Source organism: Carassius gibelio, chromosome A7 (genome assembly GCF_023724105.1).
Source record: "Carassius gibelio isolate Cgi1373 ecotype wild population from Czech Republic chromosome A7, carGib1.2-hapl.c, whole genome shotgun sequence".
Taxonomy (NCBI): domain Eukaryota; kingdom Metazoa; phylum Chordata; class Actinopteri; order Cypriniformes; family Cyprinidae; genus Carassius; species Carassius gibelio.
In genome coordinates, this window is record NC_068377.1 from 38,496,166 (window position 1) to 38,507,581 (window position 11,416).

General features: G+C 42.9%; 1 protein-coding gene across 1 annotated transcript; it reads right to left on the bottom strand.

Annotated features, from left to right (window-relative positions):
* Positions 1 to 7,091: 7,091 nt before the first annotated feature.
* LOC128017544 (snaclec convulxin subunit beta-like) lies at positions 7,092 to 10,473 on the bottom strand. The gene is made up of 3 exons (XM_052602947.1): positions 10,387 to 10,473; positions 8,608 to 8,646; positions 7,092 to 7,561 (listed from the first exon to the last, which is right to left on the bottom strand). Exons 1-3 carry the CDS (start codon positions 10,471 to 10,473, stop codon positions 7,160 to 7,162), a joined length of 528 nt encoding a protein of 175 aa, XP_052458907.1. The 3' UTR covers positions 7,092 to 7,159.
* Positions 10,474 to 11,416: the final 943 nt, after the last annotated feature.

The window sequence follows — 11,416 nt, forward strand, 5'->3', positions numbered from 1 at the left end:
GAATTAAAATTATAATTTACAGTCAATACGTTATTACTGCATACTGTTTAATAATGTAAAAGAAAAAAAAAAAGACATTAAAGTCGTAATTGTCAGACACAGACGAGGACACAGAGGATTCAGTGATAAGGTAGTTTAATGTGAATCAGAGGTTTCAGACACAGGTGAATCTTGACACGTGGATAGGACGGTGACAACACAACTTCCCTTATGGTGAACGGTGATCCAGATGGTGCTCAGATGAAGACGATGGGGACAGGAAGACTGACGAGGATGAAGAGGTTTCAAGAGTTCAGGTAGGTTTAATAATGGCGTTCAGGCAAGTGAGGAGATCGGTGCAAGCCCAGACGATGAGTGATGGTGACTGATGGCTTTATATGTGGTTCTGGTGATGATGCACAGGAGTTTAGAATTCGGGTGATTGGGGACGAGTGGGTGTGGCGTAAGTGTCCGATTCCGGGAGTGTAGAAGGTGTGGCTGTGACAGTACCCCCTCCTCCACGGGCGGCTCCTGACGGCTGGGATCTTGTGCGACGACGGGGTCTACCTCGGCCACGGGGAGCGGGGCGGTCTGGATGGTCTTGATGAAAGTCAGTGAGAAGGCTGGGGTCCAGGATGTCGTTACGATTAACCCAGCAACGCTCCTCCGGGCCGTAGTTTTCCCAGTCCACAAGGTACTCCAGTTGAGGACCCTGTCGTCGAGAGTCGAGGATAGCTCTCACCCGGAAGATGTCGTTGTCGTCTTCGATGGCCGGAGGAGGAGGTACGGCATCATCACCAGGTTCTGTGGATGGAGGAGACAAAGGTTCAGTGAAGGGTTTGAGGAGTGAGACATGGAATGAAGGTGAGATACGGTACTGTGCAGGGAGTTGGAGTCTATAGGTCACTTCGTTCAGTTGCCGTTCAATAGTGAATGGTCCGATGTATCGGGGACTCAGCTTACGGCAGGGCAGTCGGAGGCGGATGTCCCTCGTCGAGAGCCAGACTTGTTGTCCAGGTTGGTATTGCGGCGTGGGTCCTCGACGAGCGTCCGCTTGCTCCTTATGCCTCCGCACTGCCCGCTGGAGATGCACGTGAGCCGAGTCCCAGACCCTCTCGCTCTGTCGGAACCAGTGATCTACCGCTGGGACCTGCGAGGGCTCACCTGACCATGGGAAGAGCGGAGGTTGGTATCCAAGGACACATTGGAAGGGGGTGAGCCCGGTGGTAGATTGCTGGAGGGAGTTCTGAGCGTATTCGGCCCAGGGTAGGTACTGGCTCCAACAGTCCTGGTTACGGTGGCAGTAAATCCTCAGGAACCTCCCAAGCTCCTGAATCTTACGCTCCGTCTGGCCGTTGGTCTGAGGATGGTATCCCGAGGAGAGACTGACGGACACCCCTAGAAGACGGAAGAAAGCTGACCAGACTCTAGAGATGAATTGGGGGCCTCTGTCGGAGACGATATCTTCTGGGATGCCAAAGTGACGGAAGACGTTGTGGAATAGTGCCTCTGCCGCTTCGAGAGGGATGAGTTTACATGATTTTGAAAACCTGTCGACCACTACCAGTACACAGGTGTAGCCTTGAGAGAGAGGGAGGTCAGTCATGAAATCAATGCCGATATGGGTCCATGGACTTTCAGGAATGGGCAGAGGCACCAGTTTACCTTCCGGGAGTCTTCTAGGGGTGTCTGCTATGGCGCAGACGGAGCATCCTTTGAGGTAGCGGACCGTATCCAGAGCCATCGATGGCCACCAGTAACGCTGTTGTAGGAGCGAGAGGGTCCGCCTCCTGCCTGGGTGTCCAGAGCCCGGAGAGGTGTGAGCTAAGTCCAGGAGGGTAATCCGATGTTGAGGGGGGACGAAGAGTTTCCCTTCTGGACCTCCCGGCGGAGCAGGGTGTTGAAGGTTTTCCTGTGCAATCAGATGATCAATACTCCACTGGATAGGACTAACTATCATGGCTGGAGGGAGGATTGGCTCTGGAGATTCGGGTTCGGGATCTGCTTGATGAAGACGGGAGAGGGCGTCGGCTCTATTGTTCTGGGAGCCAGGGCGATAGGTGACCTTGAAGTTGAATCTCGTGAAGAACAAGGCCCATCTAGCTTGGCGATGATTCAGTCTTTTGGCTTCACGGAGGTATTCCAGGTTCCGGTGGTCGGTTACCACCTCGAAAGGGAACTGGGCTCCCTCCAGCCAGTGACGCCATTCTTCCAGAGCCAGCTTAATGGCCAGTAATTCACGGTTACCGATGTCATAATTCTGCTCCGCCGGGGATAGCTTCTTCGAGAAGAAGGCACATGGATGGAGTCATGGTGGATTCCCCTGCCGCTGGGAGAGGACTGCTCCGACCCCGGTGGATGAGGCGTCCACTTCCACGATGAACTGGTGGCTGGGATCAGGGTGGATGAGGATTGGAGCGGTCTTGAAGGCTTGTTTGAGCAGGTGGAAAGCTTCAGTGGCCTCGGGGTTCCAGGACAGAGACTTGGGCCGGTTCCGGAGGAGAGAAGTTAGAGGGGAGCTGAGTAAACTGTAATCCTTGATGAATCTTCGATAAAAGTTGGCAAAGCCCAGGAAGCGTTGAAGTTCTTTTATGGAGCCGGGTTGAGGCCAGTGTGTGATGGCGTCCACCTTCCCCTGGTCCATCTTCACGCCACATGGGTCGATGATGTAACCTAGGAACTGGACTGAGGGCGTATGGAACTCACATTTTTCGGATTTGAGGTAAAGGTGGTGTTCCCGGAGTTTTCGGAGTACGAGGATGACATGATGGATATGTTCTTGCTTGGATGTGGAGTAGATGAGGATGTCGTCGATGTAGACAATTACGAACTTGTTGAGGTAATCTCTGAAGACTTCATTCATGTAGTTTTGGAAGATGGATGGACTGTTGGATAACCCATACGACATGACCCGGTATTCATAGTGCCCGGAAGGAGTGATGAAAGCGGTCTTCCATTTGAAGGTTTGTGAATTGAGGTGGCGGTAATCGATGCACGGCCTCAAGCCTCCGTCCTTCTTGGCCACGAAGAAGAAGCTGGAAGCGGCAGGGGAAGTAGATGGTCGGATGAACTCCTGAGTGAGGGCTTCCTGTATATACTCCTCCATGGCCTTCTGCTCCGGGATGGACAGGGGATAGATTCGTCCTTTAGGAAGGGTTGCTCCAGGCAGGAGGTCTATGGCGCAGTCCCATGGCCTATGAGGTGGTAGCTTCGTTGCCAACCGCTTACTGAACACATCCTGGAACGCCCGATATTCAGGAGGGATGATATGATCCATCTTCGTGTCGGGGCTCTCCACTGATGTGGACTGGACCGGTAGGGAAGACTTCCTTAAGGGAGGACTGACCTTGGGGATTTTAGCTGGAGGAGTGATGCAGGTATGATGGCAGGACATTCCCCATTTCAGGATCTCGCCAGTGGGCCAATGGATGTGAGGTTGGTGGAGGTTAAGCCAGGGGCGTCCCAGGATGATGTCTGCGGTGGATTCCTCCAGCACCATGAACGTGATGTCTTCTTCGTGCAGGAGTCCCACGCGGAGGATGATTGTGGGGGAGAAATAGTGGACACGACCCTTGCCCAGCGGCTTTCCCTGTATGGTGGTTACTTTGAGTTCGACAGGGCTTCGGTGATGTTTGGCGTTGAGACGAGTTAAGGTTTGCCGGTTGATGAAGTTCCCCGCCGAACCGGAGTTGATGAGGGCTTGTACTGAAACAGAAGAGCAAAGGTGTCTTAGAGTAACCCAGGTCTTAGTTAGATGAGCAGTTTGAGGAGGTATATGGATGGTACTCACCGCTGGGCGTGGAGGTCGAACTGGACAGGATGGTAAGAGGTGTCCATCTCCCCCACAATAGAGACATAGCCCGGCGTTGATCCTCCGCTGACGTTCCGATGCGGACAGATGGTGAGAGTCCACTTGCATGGGTTCAGGTGCTGGAGGAGAGACAGATGTTATAGCGGGCGGAGGAAGTACAGCGGGAGTGAGCGGATGACAGGCAGTGAGTCTCTGGGCAACTCGAATGGATTTCTGAATGAGATTCTCTACTCCTAGTGAGTCTTCGTACACAACTATCAAACTTTGTATCTTGTCATTCAATCCGTGGCGATATGCTGTAATTAAGGCAGTTTCATTCCAGCCGCTTATGTAAGCGAGAGTACGGAAGCGTATGGCATAATCACTCACAGATTCATCTCTCTGTTGGTCAATGGTAAATAATTGGTCATGGACAGACAATGCAGAAGTTTGATGGCCAAAGACGGATTTTAACTGGGAACAGAAGTTAGTGACGGATCCAAGGGCAGGTGAGTTCGAGTCCCAGAGAGATTCAGCCCATTGGAGGGCCTTACCTGAGAGTAGGTTGATGATGAAGGCTACTCGACTGCGTTCGGAGGTGAATAAATGAGAGTTGGATTCCATATAGAGGGAACACTGTAGCAGGAACCCGCTGCAATCCTCCGCCGTGCCGCTGTATGTCGCTGGTTTGGACATGGGACTCGCAGGGGCAACTGAAGAAGTGACCGGAGTTGTAGCGGTGTTTGAGTTGTTGACAGCCGGTGAAGAAGGGGGAGTTTGTTGCATCAGTGAGGACCGTACAACGTGAACCAGTTGCGTGAAGGGATCCGCGGTGCTGTCCTCGCCCGTGTCCGAAGAGCTCTGCATGCGGTCTGGTCTTCTGTCAGACACAGACGAGGACACAGAGGATTCAGTGATAAGGTAGTTTAATGTGAATCAGAGGTTTCAGACACAGGTGAATCTTGACACGTGGATAGGACGGTGACAACACAACTTCCCTTATGGTGAATGGTGATCCAGATGGTGCTCAGATGAAGACGATGGGGACAGGAAGACTGACGAGGATGAAGAGGTTTCAAGAGTTCAGGTAGGTTTAATAATGGCGTTCAGGCAAGTGAGGAGATCGGTGCAAGCCCAGACGATGAGTGATGGTGACTGATGGCTTTATATGTGGTTCTGGTGATGATGCACAGGAGTTCAGAATTCAGGTGATTGGGGACGAGTGGGTGTGGCGTAAGTGTCCGATTCCGGGAGTGTAGAAGGTGTGGCTGTGACAGTAATATCCATTTAATAATTTGAATTAAAATTATAATTTACAGTCAATACGTTATTACTGCCTACTGTTTCATAATGTTCTATTAGTCAAGAATAAAGTTGAAATATTACGAGAACAAAGTCGAAATATTATGAGAACAAAGTTGAAATACTTCGAGAATAAAGTTGAAATATTACGAAAATAAAGTTGAAATGTTTCGAAAATAAAGTCGAAATATTACAAGAATAAACTCGAAATACTTTGAATATAAAGTCAAAATGTTTTGAGAATGAAGTTGAAATTACGAGAATAAATTAAAAATATTACGAGAATAAAGTCAAATCATCTTGATAATTTTAATTGTAGAAATTAAAGTTAAATATTTTGAGAGTAGGCCTTTATTGCGCATGCAAATGTCCCAGATTGAGAGGACCGGAAGAAGTTGCAGGCCACCGAGATTGATTTGAATATTGTTGCAACAGAGCTCATGCTAGAAATGTGCTAGTTACTTGTGAATCATATGAAAAAAATGGTAACACCTTGCTAGTAACATGTTAATCATGCATGAAACTTGGTAGCAACTTGCTAGACATATTAGAAACATGCTATCTTCATGCTACTAACATGCTAATTATGCTAGAATCATGCTAATAACTTGCTAATCATGCTAACAACATGCTTGCAACTTGGTAATAATGCTAACAACATGTTAACAGAATGTTTAACATTCTAGACAAATGCTAGCAACATGCTAATCATGCTAATAACATGAAAATCATACTAGAAACATGCTAACAACATGCTAGTAACATGATAATCATGTCTATCTTTCTTATACTGCCTTCAAAACATTAAAACTTTAAACTGTAGAACTACTTAAAGCTATTGCAATGCTTTAAATCTTTCTGAGCGATAGCTTTTTCAAGCCAACTTTAAAGTTGGACATCAAACTTTACTCATCTAGTTGATCTTTTAATAATCTGTTACATTTCATTCAGTTTTATTCATCTGATAGCCATTTTACCTTGACATCTTAAATCCAAAAATGTACAAAAAAATATAAAATGCAAAATTATTATTTATTTATTTATACAAAGCTATTTGAAATATCTTTTTTAATTGTATGCCAATTAAGTGTTTGTTATTATCATGGGAAGCAAATTGTAAACATTTACAATAATAAATGTATATAATGAATATTTAATTGTGCTTGTTCATCAGCTACCTTAATAAAATAAATAAATAAATAAAAACTAGGTAACAACAGAAGGGTTACACTATTAATCAAAACTTAAACAGGTTTTTAAACCTTTTAATTATGTTACTTTTTATAATGTAATGATCATTCTGATGTTGGGAAAGAGTCAAGAGATGAGATTGCTAGTTCTAGTTTGAGCTGCTGTTGTTGACATGTTCTTTCATGTAAAGCATAAAATGATTGTAGATATTTATACCCAACCTTCACACCTTTAATAATAAACAATATTTCACTGAGCTAAAGCATGTGTATGCTAACTCACATTGAACCAGTCATTTCTAATCAAAGACATGGTTAATACAACAAATGTAATAAAAGAAAAAGAGAAGTAGCAACACAAGAAATCTGAGATCCTTAAATCATAAACGTAAAGCTTAAATGCATAAAATATCTTATAATAGAACAGAAGGAAACTTAAATTATGCCCTCAAAAAATGCAATTAACGGATTAACTTCTGATAATTTTGAAATTAGTAAATAACAAAAAGACATGATGGAGAGAGTTGTAAAAGCAGAACATGTTAATAGCGATTCTTGCCATCGGGGCTCTTAAATGGATCAAATAAACCCAGAAGAATCACACTGATACATCAACATAAATTAATATACCTGATGGAAAACAGACCCTGACTGAATAATTTAGTCAATTTACAACTCAGAAACAGCTTACTGAAGAATAAAATTTGAACAAAAAATCAACCAACCAAACAAAAATCATCTGAGCAAGAGATTCACCTCTGGTGTGACTGCCTGCTGAGACTAAAGTTATTATATGAATAATGATTGTTTAACAAAGTGATGAGTGAAAATGAAGTTAAAGGAAGTGAACACACAAGCACTTGTTTCCTCACATGAAGGTTTGTGTTTCCTTTCACTCTTAATATCTGCTGCAGATGAAGTTGAGTTTGTCAGTTTCAGGACGGCTGATCCAGCGCTGATCTCCTCCAGACTGAACTGCTCCAGATCTCACTGTGTGTTCACAGTCCTCCTCTGATGTGCCGTTCCCTGGAGCCCAGTTCTGATAGCACACGGTCTCTCCACTCACCCAGAACCAGATGCCCACAGTGCAGGAGTGACGTAAACCCAACCACAGCTCCGCAGTAGACGCCAGGTGTACCACGTTCATCACACGACACTGAATCTCTTCTGAATGAACCGAGACCAGATCCACATGATTCTGTCTGCAGTATCTCAGAGCTTCAGACCACGTCAGATTATCTCTGATCACAATCAGTTTATCTGGAAACCAAACAGAGCACAAGCAGAAACTAGAGAGAGACTGATCAAAAACAACATCAGAACAAACACTGTGGATGAATTTGTCATGTCAGACATGTAGCGGGAACTTTAAGAGATCTGGAGGAGATGATGGTTTGTGTGTTTTGTGAGGATCTACTCACCTTCATGACACACAAAAGGATATTCTTTGTTACAAGAGATGTCAATCCATTGTCCCTGAGCGCTCTTTTCAACAGCTGTACAGTTTTCATCACCTCCATTATTATCAGGTTCACCACTATTCCAGTAACTGAAAGAGTAGTTACTCTGATCTGACCACTGCCATGAGTCTCTGAACAGACCGATCCAGACATATGATCCAGATGAGTTATTATCACTAATGATCTTCTTAACCTTCTCATTCTCATCCTGGTTTCTCACACTGACCAGATCAATGTGATTCTGTCTGCAGTATCTCTGAGCGTTTCTCCAGTTTTTCTTCTGATTGATAAAGACGAGTCCTGTGTTTGCTTTCAGAAAACACATGAAAATAGATTTGTGAATCAGTTTGTTCATCATTCTTATGTTGCTTTCTGGTTTGGATGTGAACAGGAGCATCAGTGGAAACATCAGAAACACATCACTGAAAGACTTGAGCTGCTTCTTCATCTGATGATTTATTGAATATTAACTATATTTTCATGATTATATTAAAGATCTAACATGAAGTATTTTATAAGAATTTCCATGAATTCATTTGAAATAGCTGCACTCACTGTTGTTGAAAATAAGTTGCCAGGTATCACTACATCGCAAATCCTCCGATTCTCCATTTTTCATCCCAGCACAATCATCTCTGCTATCAGGTTGTGTATGCTCCTAGTTTAGATAAAGCGCAGGTTCACCTGAAGACCACTGCCATTGTTCACGACCCGTCTTATGCAACCCAATCCAGATACGTTCATGTCGGCCATGTTGAACACATCCAGATGAAAACATTCAGATACGGAGCAGAGAGCTGTGAAAAAAGACGCTGCTTTAATGCTTTTCAGAACAGGATCAAACCTGATGAAACTAGAAACCATAAATAAAACCACAAACACTCACCAACGAGAAGAAGAATGAAATATAGAGTTTGCTCCATTTCTGAAGAAGAAACACATTGAAAAACTCAGATACTCTCATTTTCATCTCAAAGTAAAACATTATTGAAAAAAAAAAAAAAAAGCATCTTAGGAGCGTAATAGGATTCACAGCTATTTAGGTAATATTAACACCTCAAATCTAATTATATTTAAAGAATGAAGATGTGAGTTGTTTTACTTTCGAGGTCGTGTGTTTCTGTTCTGAGTCTGATGTTTCTGTCTGCAGCTTCAAATCATATGATTATTATATCTGCTCTAATTCATCATTCAGCACGTCACTTCATTTGTTTATTACTCAAAAACACCTTTTTCAAATTTAATTTCCTCTATATTTGTGTACTCACTTACCCTAATTTGCATATTGATGTTTTTGATCAGTCAGTATTACATGTAAATATGGACGTTAATCAACAAAATTACATATTATCAATTATTATTATTATTACTATTATTATTATTATTATTATTATTATTATTATTATTATTTTATGTTTTAATGCTCACAACTAAAAAGCTGATTTAATGTTATAGGTGAGCAGCATAACAATTAGAAAATATATATATATATATTTTTTTCTTTTGAATTTTTTTTTTTTTTTTTTTATATATATGGTGCTGATACAAACAACTCTACTAATGAACCGATTGATGATAATCACAGTTAACTAGTGAAGACAGGTGATACTGGTTACTGAGAGCCTTTAACACCCCTCTGTTTCAGAATCCAGAGTCTGGGAGGAAGGAATACATGTGATTACTGATAAATATTTTGTGTGGAGAGAGGAAAAAGAAAAAGACAAAGAGGAGAAGAAGAAGAGGTTCATCCCTTTTTATGTTTTTTTTTTTTTTTATCTCCTCTACTGAGAGCTCAGACCCCTGGTGATGAAGATGAGACTACAGCAGACATCAGCAACAGAGACGAGATGAAGACTCGTTGTGTATTTATTCTCCTGAGGTTCGTTTATAATGTAATTCTCCTGCTGTTTATTGTTTTTTTTTTTTTTTATAAACACAAATATGTTTGCATGTAAACACATCTTCATCCATTTGCTTATCTCCACATCATATTCAGACATTCAGGCTTGACAATATTTACATCTCTGAAGTGAAACACAAACAATGAGTGTTATTATTCTAGTCATATTTCATTCACTCTCTGTCCTTTAACTGTGACTGCTGCAAGTGATTGCAGCACTGAGTTTAAGTGAGTTTAACACCTGAGCTTAAGCACCTTCAATGCTGCTTCAAAGTCATATTAATTTAACTCCGTGCAAGACTAATCCGATTCTTTCCTGAATTAAATATAAACTCTTAAATAATCAATGTATTAATGAATATTATTAAAATATTATCTGGAAAATGTGAACATTGAGTCTAGATACAGAGAGAGCTTATACAGTTAGAGGAGATTTTAGCTCCTGTTTGAAACAACCTAAAGTATAAAGGATCTAAGTACTTTGACAAATAGATTTTAGTAGATAATTATGAAATTAGCTCTCTAGTACTGGCTTCACATGACTTGAATATTGTGAGTCATAAGGCCATTTATCCTGCTGCCATAGTTTTATATAGCACCAGAACAAACATTTATTAAAATTTATTCCCTTGATTTACCCGCGGGGGTGGATAAGCTCACTGAGCTGGCTATTCGGGTGGATGGCAGAGTAAGGAGGCATGTCCAACAGAAGACACTATGGAGAATCCCTGATGTCACTCATCAGAGAAGTCTATCATCAGTTACTGGCGAGAGTGAGTTCTCTTTTCCAGATCCCGAACCCATGCAGATGGGCAGGTCTTGCCTTTCACAGCAGGAGAAGCAGAGACGCATGGTGCATCCGAAAACTGAAAAATGCTGCCTTCGGAGGTCGCATTCCAAGATAGGAAGGCATCAAGGCACGTCCGAAATCAATGTCAGCTTCATTTCTTGTCTCCTGAGATGCCTTCATCTGGCCAGTTTTTGAAGGCAGCATAGATGTATCCTTCGCTGCCTTTGATATCCCACAATCCTGTGCGTTCCATTCTGTGACAGTTAAGCCAAAGAATAAAGATGGAGTCTGAAAGTTGCGGTCGGTGGTCAGTTTGTGTGTAAATGTATGTTTCTGAACAACGTTTTCCACTTTTTATGTAATTTCTAGCGATAAATTAATATTGCAGTAATGAAATATCCACTTAGTTATTACCAAAGCTCTCTATATTTTGCTGTAGATCATTAAACCATTACTCCGCCTCAGAAGCCTGTCCGAAATGCGTTTCATGAGGTGCCTTCGGGCAAAAACACTGCCTGCAAAGTCATTGACTGATTAGACAGCAAGGCAGCAAGTCACCTGCCTAAGTTTTCGGATGCAGCAGCAGAGATAGAGGTTTGTGCTTATACTGTGGAGCCGCCGGTCACGTCGTTCTGCAATGTCCAGTAAAAGCCGGTGCCCGCCAGTAGGTAAGAGGTTACAACTGGAACAACTATTAAATCCTCTCTTTCTGTTACGTCGCTACCGGTAAGGCTGGCACTCCATTCTCTCACTTTTGAGTGTGAGGCTTTGATGGATTCGGGGGCAGATGGTAATTTTCTAGACATTAATGTCGCAAAAAGATTTAAGATACCTATGGTGGAACTCTCTCAGCCCATCTCTGTGGTGGCATTAAATGGTCAGCCGTTACCCTCCGTCACACATTCCACAGTCTCCGTCAAACTAATCTCTGGACAACACACTGAAAACCAGAGGTGTCAAGTAACGAAGTACAAATACTTTGTTACCTTACTTTGAAAGGAAATA

What these genes read in the sequence shown, in the direction of transcription:
- LOC128017544 (XM_052602947.1), bottom strand. Translation starts at nt 10,473, where the DNA reads ATGCGTCTCTGCTTCTCCTGCTGTGAAAGGCAAGACCTGCCCATCTGC. An exon ending in AAGAGAACTCACTCTCGCCA is followed by an intron (nt 8,647 to 10,386) that starts GTAACTGATGAT and finishes TTTCTTCTTCAG; the next exon opens with AAATGGAGCAAACTCTATAT. An exon ending in TTTCATTCTTCTTCTCGTTG is followed by an intron (nt 7,562 to 8,607) that starts GTGAGTGTTTGT and finishes GTTTTTGATCAG; the next exon opens with TCTCTCTCTAGTTTCTGCTT.